The 20,051-nt window shown below is 44.4% G+C and overlaps 1 protein-coding gene across 1 annotated transcript in view; it reads right to left on the reverse strand.

Moving 5' to 3' along the window:
• The window catches only part of LOC121285708 (breakpoint cluster region protein-like), a 596,997-nt gene that overhangs the window by 140,484 nt on the left and 436,462 nt on the right, over positions 1-20,051 (reverse strand). The window contains exons 14-15 of the mRNA XM_041202403.1: positions 15,532-15,606; positions 7,979-8,076 (exon numbers count right to left, since the gene is read on the reverse strand). Coding sequence (XP_041058337.1) covers positions 7,979-8,076; positions 15,532-15,606 — 173 coding nt within the window. The remainder of the gene's footprint in view (positions 1-7,978; positions 8,077-15,531; positions 15,607-20,051) is intronic.

Genomic DNA, 20,051 nt, shown 5'->3' on the forward strand with positions numbered 1-20,051 from the left:
CCTCCACCCAAGTCGCGCTCAACGCAGGGTGGCCCTTGCCCCCCGTCAAGTCGCCTCAGCCGCAGGGCAACCCTTGTCACCCCCCACTCCACAGCCCCCAAGTCACCTCAACCGCAGGGCAGGCCTTGTCCCCCCTCTCCATGCCCCTAAGTCACCTCAACCACAGGGTAGCCCTTGCCCCCCCAACCCCCACAAAGCATCTCAACCTCAGGGCAGCCCTGGTCGCGCACCCACTACCACCACCATCCCCCCCACACCCCCCAAGTCACCTCAACTGCAGGGCAGCCCTTGCCACGCTCCACCTCCCAAGTCGCCTCAACTGCAGGGCAGCCCCTGCCTCCCCCCCCACACCAATGCACCTCAACCTTGAAATCCAACAGGCAAGTGCTCAGCCACATTACTACGTACTCACCTCTGAGTTCCCAAAGTGCAGCCTGCCTTGTGCACACTTTTAATATGCTGTTGTGAAACGCGTTGGCATACAATCTCCTTGCTAAAGCTGGCCATGGTGCAGTCACTGGTGGAGGGGCTCACAGCTCCTTGCAATGTAAGCATCCTGGTTTGGACCAGTCTCCCCCATCGTTCAAACTAAGAGTGCAGCCTTGCAGTGTGGGTTAGGAGAATGCCTGAGCTGAGAGCATAGCATGCAGTCCAATGGGCAAAACTGCCGCCAATTGGTCAGTTGGAGTGGGGCAGAGGTGGGTGGGGTTTCGGATCACCATGCAGCGCATGAAACTCTGGCCATCCAAGGGGTGGCCAGTACTCACCAGGATGCGTTAAGGGGCCTTCAGGCTTAACCAAGACAGGTTCTTAGTACACCCATGCTGACTCATTTGTCTCTCTCTTTCATCCTGCAGGAGTGCAACATCAGAATCACGGAACTTGGTGACCTAGCTGTATAGCTTGTGGCTTACAAAGAGTGGAGGCGATGGAGAAAAGAGCGACTGAGATGCCTGGCCATGCAGAGGGAGGAGCAGCACCCTCTGAAAGAAGGAGCAGCTGGGGTGTCACGCATGCCATTGAAGAGCCACAGTGAGCCATTGCTGGTTGGCGTCTCGGTAGACCCAGGGTCTACAGACGTCGCCTTTCTTTCCTGCAGATGACCGAGAACCAGTGCCACCAAAGATTGTGCACATCTAGGGAACAGGTCAGTCACATTGCCAGCCACTGTAGGAGTTGCTGCCACAGGGACATGGAGGGCATCCATTACCTGTGATTGTGAAGGTGACTGCGGCACTCAATTTCTATGCCAATGGCAACTTTTAGGGCTCCACAGGTGACCTCTGTGGGATACCACAAGCCTTCACCCATAAATGCATCCATGAGGTCACAGATGTTATCTTTGCAAAGGCACACAACTTTTGCATATCTCCTGGGACCAGGGCAGCCAGGATACAACAGCGATTGGATTTTCCTAGATCTCAGGTTTCCCCATAGGTGCAGGTTGCGATCGCTTGCACTCACAGGCGCTCAGATCTCTGTTGCAATGCGCAGTCATTATGTCAACCGGAAGGGATTCAATTCGCTGAATGTGCAGCTGATGTGCGACCACCACAAACACATCCTGCAGCTCTGTACACGGTTTCCAGGGACTGTGCATGACTCCTACATTCTCAGTCGGTCACAGATCCCTTAAATCTTCCAGGGTCCACAAAAGCTGGTTCCTCGGGGACAATAGGTACCTACATAGGACATGGCTGATGACACCTGTGCGGTGGCCTCAGGCTGCAGCAGAGAGAAGGTATAATGAGGCTCATTCTGCAACTAGATGGAGCAGAGGTTCCAGTGCCTGGGCCTGTCTGGTGCAACCCTACGATACTGTCCACAGAGAGTGTCACCATCATCGTCATCTGCTGCGCCCTTTACAACCTGGCAATGCTATGGGGAGAGAAGCTGGCTGAGAGGAGATGGAGCTCAACTCTGATGAGGCGGGCGCTGACGGGGGTGAAGGTGAGGAGGTCCTCGAAGGCATTGATGACGGGGATGAGGCCCTTGCACTGGCCACACAAGGCAGGCGTGCTCAGAAGGCCCTCATGGCTGCTAAATTTGTGCAGGATGATGACGACATGCAGTGAGGAGACACCATAGATCCTCACATTGCATCTATGAATGTTTGACTTCAGTCTGACTTACTGCAACACATGTACCCTCTATGATAAAGCTCCTGTCATGGAAATGCAGTGGAGGCCCAAATAGTCACTCGATAGCAGGAAGATGATGACAGCATGCACTGAGGATCCTCCATAGATCTTCACATAGCCTCTGAGAATGTCCGATCTTGTTTGGCCGAGGGCAGCTCACTTGCGCTGTGATCAGGGTCATATCATAGAGATGCAGCCACGAAACTTTAATAGCATCTGATCCTTTGTCTGCCTTCAGCACCTGACCCCTTCAGGATCACAGTGTCACTGGTCACAGATGCTGAAGAGATGGAGGGGACAGGCCCACCTTAAAGGTGCTGAGAGCACACAGAGAGAATGACGGAACTCTGTGATGCCTGACCATAACATTCTGGCAGCAATGACAAGCACCATCGAGATGCAGGCATCATTTCCAGGGAGTGCGAGGCCAGACCATCACTTTGATCTGAAGGCTGCACAAAACACAGGGAAGAGGCCCTGGACTGAGATACCTGCCTTCATCTTGTGAAGAAAGGTTTCATATCTGAGTGACACAAACACTGCTCATCAGAACAAGGAGCCACGGGCAGGGAGACATTCTTGGGAGTTTATTGACAATGGTGAACACTATGTACAAGTAGGTACCTATGTGAAAGTGACTGCGGCACTCAATTTCTATGCCAGTGGCAACTTTTAGGGCTCCACAGGTGACCTCTGTGGGATACCACAAGCCTTCACCCATAAATGCATCCATGAGGTCACAGATGCTATCTTTGCAAAGGCACACAACTTTTGCATATCTCCTGGGACCAGGGCAGCCAGGATACAACAGCGATTGGATTTTCCTAGATCTCAGGTTTCCCCATAGGTGCAGGTTGCGATCGCTTGCACTCACAGGCGCTCAGATCTCTGTTGCAATGCGCAGTCATTATGTCAACCGGAAGGGATTCAATTCGCTGAATGTGCAGCTGATGTGCGACCACCACAAACACATCCTGCAGCTCTGTACACGGTTTCCAGGGACTGTGCATGATTAACACCCGTGTCTAGGCTGTGCAAGTTGAGTGGAATGCCTGGGGTGGTAGCTGTGGCAAAGGGCAAGGCATTGAAGCTGCTGACTAAAGTCACCAAGAAGCTGCGCAAAAAGCGGAGGAAATCTTGCAAGCTTACCATTTACATGGTAACATTGCTGACCCAGGTCCACCCTTCCACAAGGATCTCATCCAAGGCGATGAGTGTTATGAATTCCCTTGTTGTCGACATTTTCAAGCGCGTCGCCTCCGAGGCCTCACATCTCATTCGTCACAAGTGCCACATCTTCTTGGCCAGGGAGTTCCAGAGCACCGTCCGCCTCATGCTGCCAGGAGAACTGGACAAACATGCCGTCTCCGAAGGCACCAAAGCAGTCACCAAATACATCTTAACTTTCGTAACCCTGTCACTACGTCTTGGTGCTCCCCCAACATACACAGCGGAGGTGGAGGCAGCCTACTGACTGCTACGCCCTGTCTGAGGTAACCTTGGTGGGCTTCCTCTAGAGAGCTGAGACCTGAAGGGCCCCGGCCTGCTTTTGGGGTCCTGCTGTGTGGCAGTGGCATCCTCCTTGGCTTGTGGAGCTGGAGCTGCTGAGGTCACAGGAAGAGTGGGTTCGGGTGGGCCAGACACTCCCGGAGTCACCTGGATGGATGGCCCCTGAGGGGAAAGTGGGGGGTACACTTGCTGATCCTCCTCCCTATAAGTGCCTAAGGGCCCCTGGCTGACTCCTGGAGGAGAAGGGGTAGCTGGAGTGAGATCGAGCTGCCCTGCACCCCTCTCGTGTACACACTGTTGGAGACTATGGCATCAGTGATGGAGCTGAGCCCACATAGCAGTGTAGAAACGACGTTCTGGAACAACGGCTGCCATCCTACCAATGTTAAACTCGGTGCGTTGGCATGCTGGTGCTGTCACCTCAGCTGAAGGCGGACGGACTCCTCTATTGTGCCTTGCAATCTGAGGAGTGCAGCAAACATCCCTTCCTGATGTTCCTGAGCTTGCCTTTGCAGCTCCAGCAACTGTGATATGACTGAGTCCAGAAGCTTGTCATCTTTTTATTTATTCATTCACGGGATGTGGGCTTCACTGGCTGGGCCAGCATTTATAGCCCATTCCTAGTTGCCCTTGAGAAGGTGGTGGTGGGTTGCCTTCTTGAACCACTGCAGTCCATGTGGTGTAGGTACACCCACAGTGCTGTTAGCAAGGGAGTTCCAGGATTTTGACCCAGAGACAGTGAAGGAACGGTGATATAGTTCCAAGTCAGGATGGTGAGTCACTTAAATGGGAACACCACCACCTGGAAGTTCCCCTCCATCTGCTTCCCTTGTCCTGCTAGATGGTGGTGGTCGTGGGTTTGGAAGGTGCTGTCGAAGGAGCCTTGGTGAATTCCTGCAGTGCATCTTGTAGATGGTACACACTGCTACTACTGTGCGTCGGTGGTGGAGGGAGTGAATGTTTGTGGATGTGCTGCCAATCAAGCGGGCTGCTTTGTCCTGGATGGTGTCAAGCTTCTTCAGTGTTGTGGGAACTGCACTCATCCAGGCAAGTGGGGAGTATTCCATCACACTCCTGACTTGTGCCTTGTAGATGGTGGGCAGGCTTTGCGGAGTCAGGAGGTGAGTTACTCATTGCACGATTCCTAGCCTCTGATCTGCTCTTGTAACCACAGTATTTATATGGCTAGTCCAGTTCAGCTTCTGGTCAATGGTAACCCCCAGGAAGTTGATATTGGGGTTTTCAGCAATGGTAATGCTATTGAACATCAAGGGGCAATGGTTGGGTTCTCTTTTGTTAGAGATGGTCATTACTTGGCACTTGTGTGGCACGAATGTTACTTGCCACTTGTCAGCCCAAACCTGGATAGTGTCCAGGTCTTGCTGCATTTATACATGGACTGCTTCAGTATCTGAGTCATCGCGAATGATGCTGAACATGGTGCAATCATCAGCGAACATCCCCAATTCTGACTTTATGATGGAAGGTCTCACTTGGACTGAGCAAATTTCAATCCTCCTACAGTCCTCTGAGTGCCTGGATACCTGGGAAGACCCTGCCGCCGCCTGCTGTGGATCAGGCAGTGAGATGTGCTCACCAGATTGTGATCTTGAGGCCACTGTAAAGCTAGATCCCACCGAGGTGTGTGTCTCTGTGCTGGTGGAGGCTGTGGGTGACGGGACTTCAAGGTGGGAGTGTCCAGATTCCTTTTCAGAGGTTTCTTCAGGGATTGATTGGAGGCCCTGGGTCATGGACTCCGTTGGCTGTTTCCCAGACGTGTCTGTGGAAGCAAGAGGAGATAATTAGTGCATGGCAGTGGCCTGTGAAACAGGACACATCACTCACAGCATGGTTGGCTAATGGATGTCGCATTGCTGGATCCTCACTTGGTAGAGCACCACCGATCTCACTGTCAGCAGAGGAACAGTCCAGATTCTCACCAGCCAGCTGGATGGCTCTATTTTCAAAGTCCGTGAGGACCTTGATTTCAGGCATTTCTCCACTGGTCTCTGACCTCTCCCTCTTGTTGTGTGCCAGCTTGTCCTACATGAATAGAGATGGAGAGAATGTAAGCAGGATGCCTGTCAGGCCAGGTGATAAGTATGCCTGGCACATGTGGGTGGTGAGTGGTCCCATGGGTAGGATGAGGACAATGAAGGTGTGTGAGAGAGAGTGAATAGTGATGTCCCTTGAACCAACAGTGAGTGAGATCCCTGTGGATATGTGATTGTTTTGTGAGTGTGTGAGTTGAGAGTGATGAGAAGAGTGACTTACCCTGGCGGAATGGAGGAGATCATTCATCCTCTTGTGGCACTGGGTAGATGTCCTCTTTTGAAGGGCATTGCCGCTGACCATCACTACCACTGCCTCCCAAGCTGGATTAGTGAGGTAGCTGCCCATCCTGTGGCCAGAGTGGGGGTAGAGGATATCATTGTGACCCTCCACTGCGTCCAAAAGGCGCTTGAGAGATGTGTCATTGAACCTGGGGACTGCAGTCTTTTTGCCTTTCAGGGCCATGTGTTCTTTGCAGCAGTCATGGGTTGGAAACACTGAGACCTGAAAGCGTGGCTGGGCTTTAAATATGACACCTGGCATGCTGAAGCAGTGAGGTGATGGCATGGTGGGCAAATGAGAACCTGCCCACCATGGAAACAACTTACATCCCAGGAATGCATAATTAATGTGGTGGGTTTGAGATAATATGGCGTGAAAAGCCGCCAATCCGGCCGGCGGGTAAAACGTCGTATTACCCACCCACTACTGCACTTTGCAAATCTGAGACGATTCTGCCCCTTGACACAAAAGAGGGGCAACTAGTTTTTCTGGACACAAACTCTCAGATTCAGAGAGACCTGGAGATGGAGATTAAAAACAGATGCTGCTGTGCCAAGCAGAGGAAACAGACTGTTAGCCACCGAGCAGAATGCTGTTAGGAATGGATTCTCTGTTTCAAGAGGTGGGACTTGTAGAGATTTAAGGACTAAGGAGTCAGCATAGGGTGCCTTGCTGCTGGAGGTTAACTTGAAAATACTTAGAAGAGTGAGTGAAAAGATTTTCAAAGGATACTGGAACCTGTGCCCTGGTGTAACAGGGAGAAGGGAGCCTATTGAAAAGCCAGGGGAAGTTTGGGAATTAATCTACAAGGCTACGTATCTGCTAAGAAGGTGGCATAACGTATAAACGTGTCATAAAACAGTTTCGGTTGTGAAAATTCGTTAATGGGGAAGTATCTTTTCTGTAGTTTGGTACATTAGTTGTCCCTTAAGTAATGTTTAGTCTATGTTGATTTTAGTTTGTTTGTTACAGTAAAATTCTTAAAATCAGATATCTTGTCATGTGATTCTTTCTGTCGGTGACTGGGAAATTAATATCTTTTTAAAAGTTATTGGTCTCTACGGGGATCATAACACTTACTTCAAGTCAGATAATGTCAAAATATTTCAAGTAGTTCATAAAAAAGTTGACAAGCCCTTTCTAGAAAACCTCCTTGTTGTAATGAAAAATACATTTAAATGTCATGGTACATATTATATGCCTGCAAATATTCCGGGAGGAATAAGCCTGAAAAAGACAAGTAGGATCATCAAGGATGATTTTCTTCAATACAATATGGCTTTCTTCACCCTGCACTATCTCCTTATCCAAATATGAACTTATTCACAATATCACTCCTGCCTCATTTCTGTTTTTACACTTCCAATTTTCAGTAAGAACCTGGCAGCCCCCTCCCACCACCAAGACCAGCACATAGTCCAAAAAAATAAATTATTCATACAAGAGCACTGGAAATTCGATCACTGGGGGGTGGGGGGGGAGCCGTTTGGATCAAAGGACAATGATAAGAAGCAAGAACCCTGACTTTAACCCTTGCAAGTCAAGATGCTCTCAGAATACAATTGCAGAGACTCAATGACTGAGATGTGCCTACACGAAACAGAACAGGGTTCAAACCTGGCACCATACCACATAGTACATTTTCTAAGCTGTCCATTAGGGAGCTTCTCAGTAACCAGATCTACTAATGCATTGAATATCTCAGTCTTAAGAGGCAAAATTAGTTCAGCATATGGTGGGTCAAGTCTCCTGGGAACATGCAGAGTGGAATGTGATGTTTCCTCAGTGAGGTAGGGCAAACTTCGAAGGTGAATGCTCCTGTTTAACAATCAAGCATTAGAAAGACAGTCACAAAGCAACATTATTGGAGAACAGGTTACCAGACTGTCTTCTAGCCTGGAAAATGGAGTAAAACTGCATACATGCCACTGCAGTCAGATGGAACAGTCAGTCAATATAAACAAGGGTCCAATATGCGCAGCATGAAAACTTACCTCATTCCAGTTTGGTTCCATGGTGTCCCTGTAGACTCTCGTCTTTGCCTTGTTAACAAAGTAGCCAAATGAATCTACTTCTAATGTACAGTACAAATCTGTTCAAAAACAGGAGAAATAAATGTATAGGTAATAATTATACCAGGCATCTGGATAAGAAGGATGTTAAAATTGCAAAAGAAAAGTCAGTGGATGAACTGCAGAAATGATTACAAACATGTGAAGAGAGAAAAGCAAATCAGGCCCAAAAATTTTCATTATACCTATCATATAGTACAACCTCATATACTATCCTCTCTCGTTATCAAACAGCTAACTCCAGGAGGAGGCACAGTGGAAAATAAAAGCTTGTCACCAATTTCAGGAGAACTTCAGGAATTTTCTCCTCAACTCCCTGCAGAAATCGTGCAAGCTCCAGAGACAATGGCTGTAGCTAACTAATTGAATTTCTCTCTCCACCATGTAATGCAGTGTTCCATGGCAACTACAAGAGAGGACCGTACAGAAATGGAAGACTATTTGTATACATTGAACCACTCTTAAAAGGTGAAAGACTTGGACAATATTTTAGTTCTATCGCTCTTCTAACCCTCGCTACCAAAATTTTACCTATCACTTGCAATAAAGGCCCCAAACCTCATTATGCATACTTGGCTGAGAGCACAGACTTCCACTAGTTTATTGAAACAGCTGCACACAAGGGAAAATACTGCTTGACTGACAGATCTTTTCTTAGATCTATTTTGTCAATGGCTCAATGTTTATTTACACACAATGGAGGTTTCAAATGCATGTAATTTCTGCAATAATACTTTTTAGGTCTGGTTGATTGAAACTTTTATGAGGTTGTGATAACAGCAGCTTTTAAAGAAAGTTATGAATGGCCGTTTTTTAAGCTTTTCTACACATTCCATTGTTACAATTGGGCTCTGTACAGAGTACATATTGGATGAATGGTCATAGAAGTGCTAAGTATTGGCACAGAGGGCATGAGGGACCATTGGGGTGGAAGGAGGGGCATGGATTGGCATGGAGGGCATGATGCCATTGAACGGATGAGGGCATGGATTGGAATGGGGGGACATAAGTAAGACTTTTAAAGTTATCCTACAAAAGATTCCTGAATCCAGACTATGGTCCACAACTCCTTTGAAGGGCCGTGAGCCCTGAGTCCTGGAGAAGCTGACCTGACTCCACAAAAATTATGAAGGGCTAGGTGATGCCTTGCCCCAAAAGCAGCCAGCCAGGATGGGAATGCAGGTTGCAGGCTCGCTGCCTACACTCTTCTCCTACATTAATGAAAATGGGGGCACTAGAAATAGGGGCAAGAATCCCAGAATTGGGTTCCATCAGCCATTTCTAAAGCAAAAACAAGCCCAGAGAGTAAATTTTGATGTTCAGAGGGATTTGGGTATACTTGTACAAGGAACCTAACGATAGCATGCAGATACAACAAGCAATTAGAAAGGTTAATGGCATGCAAGGGGTATTGAAGTACAAGGACAAAGGAGTCTTGCTGTAATTGTACACACCTTTGGTGAGGCCATACCTGGAATACTGCGTCCAGTTTTGCTCTCCATATTTAATGAGGGAAAAACGTGCATTGGAAGTGGTGCAGTGAAAGATCACTAGATTGGTCCCTGGGATGAGAGGGTTGTCCTATGAGGAGAGGCTGAGTAAATTGGGCTTATACCCACTGGAATTTAGAAGAATGCAGAGATCTCACTGAAACCTTCAAGGTTCTGAAGGGGATTGTCAGGGTAGATACTGAGACCTTGTTTCCCTTTGAGAGGGGATCTTATGGAAGGGGGAAAGTTGAAACATCAGAGAACAGGTATAGTAATCACCAAGGGCTACAGATAAATGAAGAAGGTAGCTGAGGAACGACCAATAATATTTAAAGTGGACAAATGCAAAGTACTGAGACTGAAAATCACAGACTTGGCGGTAAAGGAAAGGAGACACAGATTTATACTTATGTAGCATCCTTTAAGACTTGCAATGATATAGCACATTCACAACCTCAGGATGTCCCAAAATGACTTACAGCCAATGAAACACTTTTCTGAAGTGTAGTCATTGTTCTAATGCGTGGAAATGTGCTAGGCAATCTCTGCACAGCAAAGTTAGATAATAAACCACCTGTGTTTTTAGACATTGACTTCTTTATCTGTGTTTTTGGGTATTGATTGGGAGATAAGTATTATCCAGTACACTGGGAAAAATGCCCCTGCTCTTCAAAATCATGTCATGGGATCTTCTATGCCCACTTGAAACAGCAGACAGGGACAGGTTTAATGTCTCATCTAAACGTGCAGCACTCTGTCAGAACTGCATTGGAATATCAACCTAGATGTATGTTCAAGTCTCTGCAGCAGGGCTTAAGCCCATAATTCTCTGCCCCAGGTCCAAATCTCTCTTCGTCTCTACTCAGAGAAATTGCTCACTATGGCAATTGATTCAACTACCAAAGAACACAAGTTCAAAACTATGATGATGAAAGTAAGAAGGCCACTGAAGTGAGTTGTTTCTGGAGAAAGGATAGAGGGATACGGTGAAAAAGTGAGATTGTTCCATCATAACCCAATTCCTTTCTCAATCATGTGGTTATCTAGCCTCCCCTTAAATGCATCTATACTAATCACCTCAACCACTCCGTGTGGTAGCGAGTTCCACATCCTCACCCCTATCTAAGGATGTTTCTTCTGAAGTCTCCATTTGGTTACTTGAAAACTCTCACATATTGATGGCCAGTAATTTTGCTCTTCCCCATAAATGGAAACATTTTCCCTGTGTCTACGTTATCAAAATCTTCATTACTTTAAAAACCTTTGTTACATCAGTGACTTAAGCCTTCTCTTTTCAAGAAGAGAGAAACCCATGCTGCTCATCCTTTCCTAATAGGTATAACCTTGCAGTTTTGATTTTTTTATACATTTTTTGATGTGGGCTTTGGTGTATAAGCCAACATTTATTGCCCGTCCCTAATTGCTCTCGAGAGGGTGACGGTGAGCTGCCTTCTTGAACTGCTGCAGTCTATGTGGTGTAGGTACACCCATAGTGCTGTTAGGAAGGGAGTTCCAAGATTTTGACCCAGTGACAGTGAAGGAACGGCAATATATTTCCAAGTCAGGATGGTAAGTGACTTGGAGGGGAGCTGGTGGTGGTGCTCCCATGCATCTGCTGCACTTGTCCTTCTAGATGGTACTGGTCGTGGGTTTGGAAAGTGCTAAGGAGCCTTGGTAAGTTCCCTCAGTGCATCTTGTAGATGGTACACACTACTGCCACTGTGCGTTGGTGGTGGAGGGAGTGAATGTTTCTGGATGGGATGCCAATCAAGCGAGCTACTCTGTCCTGGATGGTGTCAAAATTCTTGAGCATTGTTGGAGCTGCACTTATCCAGGCAAGTGGGGGGTATTCCATCACACTCCTGACTTGTGCCTTATAGATGGGGGACAGGCTTCAGGGAGTGAGGAGGTGAGTTACTCGCCACAGGATTCCTAGCCTCTGACCTGCTCTTGTAGCCACAGTATTTATATGGCTAGTCCAGTTCAGTTTCTGGTCAATGGTAACCCCCGGGACGTTGATAGTGGGGGATTCAGCATTGGTAATGCCATTGAATGTCAAGGGGTGATGATTAGATTCTCACTTGCTGGAGACGGTCAATTTGGCATTTGTGGTGCGAATGTTACTTGCCAATTGTCAGACCAAGCCTGGATATTGCCCCGGTCTTGCTGCATTTCGACATGGACTGCTTCAGTATCTGAGGAATCGTGAATGGTGAACATTGTGCAATTAGTAAACATTCCCACTTCTGACCTTATGTGGAAGGAAGGTCATTGATGAAGCAGCTGAAGATGGTTGGGCTGAGGACACTACCCTGAGGAACTCCTGCAGTGATGTCCTAGAACTGAGGTGATTGATGTCCAACAACCACAACCATCTTCCTTTGAGCTAGTATGACTCCAACCAGTGGAGAGTTTTCCCCGATTCCCATTGACTCCAGTTTAGCTAGGTTTCCTTGATGCCACACTCGGTCAAATGTGCCTTGATGTCAAAGACAGTCATTCTCACCTCACCTCTGGAGTTCAGCTCTTTTGTCCATGTTTGAACCAAGGCTGTAATGAGGTCAGAAGCTAAGTGATCCTGGCAGAACCCACTGGGCAGGTTATTTCTAGTCACTTTATACTTAATTAACGATCCCCTCCATCTCTTTACTGTTGATCAAGAGTAGACTGACAGGGCAGTAATTGGCCTGGTTGGATTTGTCCTGCTACTTGTGGACGGGACACAGCTGGGAAATTTTCCACATTATCGGGTAGACGTCAGTGTTGTGGCTGTATTGGGACAGCTTGGCTAGGGGCCATATATCATATAGGGAGATGGTTGCGTAGTTGTACTGTCACTGGACTAGTAATCCAGAGGCTGCGGCTAATGGGTTCAAATCCCACAATGGCAGCTGGTGGAAGTTAAATTCACTTAATAAAATCTGGAATTGAAAATTAGTCTCAGTAACGGCCACCATGAAACCATCATCAGTTGTCATAAATACACATTTAGTTCATTAATGCTCTTTAGAGAAGGGAATCTGCCGTCCTTACCTGGTCTGCCCTACACGAGACTCCAGATCCTCAAAAATGTGGTTGACTCTTAACTGCTCTCTTACATAGCCAAGCAAGCCACTCAGTGCAAGGGCAATCAGGGATGCGCAACAAATGCTGTCTTTGGCAGCGTCGCCCACATCCCATGAATGAATAAATAAAAGAAAAATCATGCTTGAAATTTTTCTTTTGCACTCTCTCTGGTGTCTCCATATCCTCTTAATGTCCCAATCTTTATTTCCCTTTCTGTTCAATAATTTAAATATAATTTATATTTCTATCATTTACTTATCCTTTTGCAGTCTGCAGGCCTTAGTGAGAATTCTTCAATCTGATTGGTTGAAGAATATCCCGCTGCTTTCCCTGCTTACAGATGCCATAGCTCCAGGACATCACTGCAGGAGTTCCACAGAGTGGTGTCCTCGGCCCAACCATCTCCTCTCATGGGCGCTGCACTGGATCAGACGCAGGATTCGCTTAAATCTCCTCTGGGTAAAGTGTCTGGGTAACTATATGTAAGATGAACACTGAAAGCCATTCTTCTGCTGGGACTATAATATTGTACTGAACTTAATGAGTCCATGCTAACCAAGTTAAACAGGAATGATTAAATTCTCATGTAAGGTTGCCATTGCTTTGTTTTCCACTTTTTTTTAAAGCTTACTGTATTTTTAAAAAAGTCTTCTCCTTTCCAATTGTTTTTTCTTGTGAAACCATGCCCAATCTCATTCAGCTTCTGAAGCCTTGCCTAATCATCACATCATAGCCCAATCTCCAATTATTTAACACCATCGCAATCTGATGTCTTCCAACTACCAAACCGTACCTTTCAACTCACCCAAACTGTTCAGCAACTATCTTCCCACCCCTCAACTACTGCTGTTTGACTTAAAGTGCCCAGTTTAATTTTAATATTTCTCGTGCTGGACGTATGAGACCTGATAGCATGTGACTTTCTGTTGCATGGTTTTTTCCAATTCATAGGTGAAATCCTGTGCATCCGAGAATGACAGAAGCATGAAATCGAGGCAATCGCGAAAACTAAAAGCTGACCTTCGTTAAATTAAAAACCACTGAATATTTCTCTGCACAAATAAATTTAACAACAGTGACTAAAATGAACACAGGAAAATGAAAAAGAAATGGAAGAATACAAGGAGCAGGAGTAGGCCATTGGGTCCTTTGAGCTTGCTCTGTCATGTAAGATGTTCATGGGTGATCTTCTATCTTAACTTACCCTCAGGCAAAAAGAATTAGAGGGAGGATAACAGAAATAGTTATGGAATGGGAATTAACTAGTTACATTGTCGTACACAGAGAGGTTATGTTAAACTTGCATAAAACACTTGTTCAGCCTTAACTGGAGTTTTGCGTTCAGTTCTGGGCACTACACTTTAGGAAAGGTGTGAAGGCGTTAAAGAGGGTGCAGAAAAAATTCACAAGAATGATTCCAGGGATGAGGAACTTCAGTTACATAGATAGAATGGAGAAGTTGGGATTGATTTTCTTGGAGAAGAGAAGGTTGAGAGGAGATTTGATAGAGGTGTTCAAAATCATGAAGTAGATGGGGAAAAGCTGTTCCTACTGATATAAAGATCAAAAACGAGAGGGCACAGATTTAAGGCAATTAGCAAAAGAAGCAATGGAGACATGAGGAGAAACGATTTCATACAGGGAGTGGTTAAGATCTGGAATGCACTGCCTGAGAGTGTGGTGGAGGCAGGGTCAAATGATGCATTCAAGAAAGAATTGGATTATTAGCCGAAAATGAGGGATCTGCAGGGTAATGGGGAGAAGGCAGGGGATGGCATTAGGTACATAGAAACATATGTAGAAAATAGGAGCAGGAGTAGGCCATTTGGCCCTTCAAGCCTGCTCCGCCATTCATTATGATCATGGCTGATCATCCAACTCAATAGCCTGCTCCCACTTTCTCCCCATATCCTTTGATCCCTTTTGCCCCAAGAGCTATATCCAACCCCTTCTTGAAAACATACAATGTTTTGGCCTCAACTACTTTCTGTGGCAGCAAATTCCACAGGCTCACCACTTTCACTGCTCAGAGAGCTGGTGCACACATGACAGGCCAAATGCCTCCTCCTACGTTGTAACAATTCTATGATTCTGAACAATGTTAAATGATGGCTATTGGTAAGATGAAAATTGAATATTAGTTTTCCCAATGGCTCAATTGGGAAAGCTATCAGGTGTATCATTAAGACAAAGGTTTGATTACTGGTCTCTGCTCTCACCCAAGGTCACAGCTGTAAGTGTTACAATTGACCCCCCTCGCAGTTGGGCTAGAAAGTGGTGAGTGATATTTTAAGTTTCTGCTCCTAAATGTTATCTTAGGAATCTACTGAAAAATGGATAGGATAAGGATAGAACCAGATTTGGCTGTGATGCCCTTCACTATCAAAAAGCCTACTTACATTCAAGATTTACACATGAAAATTTGTCATTTGAGTAAGATATTAGAGGACTGCTGACACTTGTGTATTAGCACACAAACATGAATCAACAGCTGCAGGATTGAAGGGAGGGAGGGTGCAAAAGACCTAATCATGTCATGATGGTGTGTTCATCATTGCCAGCCTTCAATAATAATAAACACCAAAAAGGAAACAAAATATCTCGAAGAGAAATACATTTTATAATCATGCACAAGACTCCTGAAATTCCTTGATTAGATTACTGACATCCAATCACTGCCATATCTACATACATTATAATTTATAACATCTATCTGAATCCCTCAATAAGATTACCAATTCATAATCTTTTCCTGACATCCATTATTTTCCATTTACTGGATTTTGTAATTTACAATGATTCTTTTTCCAGATGGCCCAAGACAGAATCATATGTACTGTAAAACTAGCAAAGGAAGCTCAGAATTCAGAAATTAAAAAGAATTTAAACATAAGCAACAGTAAATATTTGTTAGCGTACTTGATATCTGTTTGAATCCAATGGCTGAGTGGACGATTATGTTCAGGAACCCATACAGGCCGGGAGATTCATCATCTGCAAGCAGCAAAGCAACAGTGTATTGAATTGTATGGTTAGCAGCAGATAGATGCGCCACTGTAATTAGCTCTCATCATTCATCATTATTATTACTTGAATATATAAGTCCATTTTGTGTGATTGATTTGTCTGGTCAGATTGACTAAAAAGCCATCTGTCAAAAGTAAGTAGTCTTTATCAAGGTGTGTAACTAAATATAAAGTACACCGGGATTTGAAAGTTTCCTGACAAGGCCACAGACAGTTGTACAACCATCAATCAGAAATGTTTATGAATCTTACACTAGAATCAATTTTAGGATGTGTGCACTATGCACATGGATTGTTACCCATTCATTCTGAATCAAAAATATCACTTCTGTACTTCTGTATGTCCCAGGCTTCATTTGTTACACTTTAATCACCACAAGTACTACTCTTCTCGCTGAATAACACCAACATGATGTGGATAAAGCAAATGCACTAACTAGTGCTTTGAGGATTTAAGTCTTTGTTCCAGGTTTTCTACAATATGTTAGCCAATTGGAAAGAATGCAATAACCTTTAATATACATATACAGAAGTATTTTTGGGCCTCACTTTTCTTTTGCCTATATAGTTGGAAAAATTCAAAGCAATCAGGCAGAGACAACAAGGTTTAGTGAAAGGGAAATCACATTTAACCAATTTATTGGAGCTCTTTGAAGTAGTAATATATGCTATGGATAAAAGGAAACCAGTAGATGAACGGAACTTATATTTCCAGAAAGCATTTGATAATGTGCCACATCAAAGGTTATTGTGGAAAATAAAAGCTCATGGCGTAGGCGGTAACATGTTAGCATGGATAGAAGATTGGCTGGCTCACAGAAAATACAGTAGGCATAAATAGGTCTTTTTCTGGTTGGCAAGATGTAATGAGTGGTGTGCCACAGCAATCAGTGCTGGGGCTTCAACTTCTGACAATTGATATAAATTACTTGGATGAAGGGGTCGAAGGTATGGTTGCTAAATTTGCTGATGACACAAAGATAGGCAGGAAAGTAAGTTGCAAAGAGGATATAGCTAGGTTAGGTGAATGGGCAAAGATCTGGCGAATATGGGAAAGTATGAAATTGTTAATTTTGGCAGGAAGAATAAAAAAGCATATTATGTGAATGGTAAGAGATGGAAGAGCTCTTAGAAGCAAAGGCATGTGGGTATCCTAGTGTATGAATTGCAAAAGGCTAGTATGCAGGTACAGCAAGTCAGTAGGAAAGCTAATAGAAATAGAAAGTCATTTACTGTGAAGGGAATTGAATACAAAAGTAGAGAGGTTTGTGCTTCAATTATGCAGGGCATTGGTGAGGCCACATTTGGAGTACTGTGTAAAGTATTGGTCTTCTTATTTAAGGAAGGATATAGATGTGTTGGGAGCAGCTCAGAGAAGGTTTACGAGGCTAATACCAGGAATGGGAGGATTGTCTTATCAGGAAAGGTTGGTCAGATTAGGCTTGTATCTGCTGGTGTTTAGAAGAGTAAGAGGCAACTTGATTGAAACTTCTAAAATCCTGAGGGATCTTGACAGGGTGGATGTGGAGAGGATGTTTCCTCTTGTGGGAGACTCTAGAATTAGGGGGTCATTGTTTAAAAATAAGGGGTCGCACATTTAAGACAGAAATGAGGGGAATTTTTTCTCTGAGGGTCATGAGTCTTGGAACTTTCTTCCTCAAAGGGCAGTGAAACAAGAGTCTGAATATTTTTAAGGCAGAGATTATATTATATTATAGATAATAATATTATGTATTATTTTATTATAGATTCTTGATAAGCAAGGGGGTAAAAGGTTACCGGAGGTAGGCATGAATGTGGAGTTGAGATAACAACCAGATTAGCAATGATCTTACTGAACGGCGGAGCAGGCTAAAGGGACCAAATGGCCTACTCCTGCTCCTAATGTGTACGTTCATATGTTCTAGTTATACCTAACAAATTCTTTCATCAGGGCAACAGAATTTTCTGATGCTGTCTAAGTTTCCTCAATTGGTAATTTTCCTCCTCACAAAGTGTACAAATGTGCTTCTGTGCTGAATGTCTCCTGCATCAAGATCCTAACTGACAACTGCTAAAACTCTAAATACTGAGACAACTGGATTTAGATGGTAAGCAATCTTAGAATTTATGTCATTTCTAGCTTGGATAAACATAAGCAGTTGTTGCTGATGTTCTGTGCCACAAATTGCTGGAACCGCTATTCAAAGAGGTAATGGTGTGTGACCATGCTGTGTTCATGAGCAAAGTCTGAATTGGTGAATTGATAATACATCTGGCAATGTGACACTGGTATTGAGAATACTCTGTGGCAGATTCAGTCATCTGACACCTGAGCCTTGTTGATTTATACTTTGAGTGCTCCTGCTGATTTATCAACCAAGCTGACTTATTTGAAGAGCTCGCATTAAGAAAAAATGTTCCTGTAGGCTGCAATTTTTCCCATTCAGGCAACCTTGTATCCAGATGTCCTGATGAGTAAGATGGTTCTAGTTGTACAAGGAGAAAATCAATAGTACTCAGTGATAGTAAATTGTATGCTTTTAGTAAACTAATGTCCTGTAATATCCCAATTCACTCTTGAGAACGCCCAACGATTGACTTGTCAACGTGCAGTTAAATTCTCAGTGCTTGGCGAAGTCAGGTGTGTCCTCACAGGGAAAGAGTACATACTCCACAGCAAATAAGTGGAAACTTTACTTATGTAAGTTCTTAAGTATTTTGGTTTGGACTTTCTGAAGCATGGTGCTGGGTTCAGAAAATTTGCTGTTTTGTGAACATAATCAACATTTACAGATCGACATCAATATTTTCTTTTAAAAGGATTTTTATAAAGAGGCTAAAAATGAACCGCTCTTCAAGTCATGTACTCTCCAAATCAATTTTCTAGCCAACAGTGTAAGCTCCAAGTAGCTACTGATTTTGTAATGAGAAGAATGGAATAATTAAGACAATAACACTCTCATTTAACATAATTGCTAAATACAAACAAAGTAATAAGACAATGATGTATCTGCAATTCCCCAAAAACTGAATTTCTGTTCCTGGCCACAATTCCCTTAAAAGGTGTCCAACATTAAATAATACAGAATAGACATTTTATTGTGGCCTTATTGGCTTCTGAAGTCAACTTTTTTTTCTCTGTATTATTTTATGTACTCTGAAGTGATTATGCAATCCGAACATGACATTACAGTGTGCTTACAACCTATTACATATTAAAGTTGCTGAGAGGCTTGTGACATTCCATTGCAAAATATTTTGAAAAGTCCTGTGTCATAATATCTCTTGGGCAAAATGCATTATGAAAGATTCAAGACTTACCTGCAATACCTGTAACCCTGTAGGTGACGCTGTGATATGTTTCCAATGTAATTAAGTGTATTGCATTTAACTAATGATATGTGACAGCCTATAGCAGTTCTTAAAGGACTAATTTATATCCTCCATGTTATTCAGTGTTCTTTCAACCTCTGCTTTTGCCGTTTCCCTCGATTTAAACTCAATACCATGTGCCACCACTCACATGGTCTCGACCTTGCTCCTCAGCAACACTGATTCACTCTTCTGTAAAGCTGTCCTGGTTGACAGTTCCATTACATCTTTCACCTCATTAAGCACTTCAACAAAAACATTTTTCTTTCTTTCAGATATTAAGTACTATAAATCTAAACAATGTCCCCCCAGGTCCTTCTTCCTCTTCATTTTTTGCAGACTCCATCCCTCTTTCCAACCTCATCCTTTGTCATAAATTTACTATCCACTCTGACCCTTAGCAAAAGCCTCAGCTTCATTCCCTATGGCCCCACCTCAATGTAAGCTCAGCAAAATGTTGAGCTCGTCTTCTGGTGCCTTTATATCCCCTCCCACTTCCTTGGTCGGGATTTATCTCCCTGCCTGGGATCTCATTTCCCCTGGATCCCTACCTTCTCTTGATATTTTCATTGACAACTGCCAATTTGACATGACCATCTCAATTTCTCTACTCCCCTCACTCACTCTAACCTACCGCTTTCTAAACTTGCAGCACTCCATTTCCTCAGGTCCGACACTGACATTGTCATTAAATCTGCTGACAAGGGCGGCGCTGTTGTTTGGTGAGAAGACCAAGACGCGTAGAGCATTAACTCTCCATCACCTGAAACATGACCCCAGCAGTAAACATTAAGCCATCATTTCTCAGAGATCCTCTGGAAATTCTCTCATCACTGTCTCCAACCTCAAAGTGATTCAACCCCACCCAGCCAAATTCTACCTCCTTTCCAAAATCCACAGACAAGACTATCCTCAAGGCCCCATCATTTCAACTTTTTCTTCTCCACATAAGTTATTTCTTCCTATTTCAGCTATACCTTTTCGACTCTTATCTAGTCTCTTTTGAGCACCATTGTGATTCTTCTGAAGCTATCCTAACACTTTAGCAGTTTCTCGACC

The sequence above is a fragment of the Carcharodon carcharias genome, chromosome 13 (genome assembly GCF_017639515.1).
Source record: "Carcharodon carcharias isolate sCarCar2 chromosome 13, sCarCar2.pri, whole genome shotgun sequence".
NCBI classification, from domain to species: domain Eukaryota; kingdom Metazoa; phylum Chordata; class Chondrichthyes; order Lamniformes; family Lamnidae; genus Carcharodon; species Carcharodon carcharias.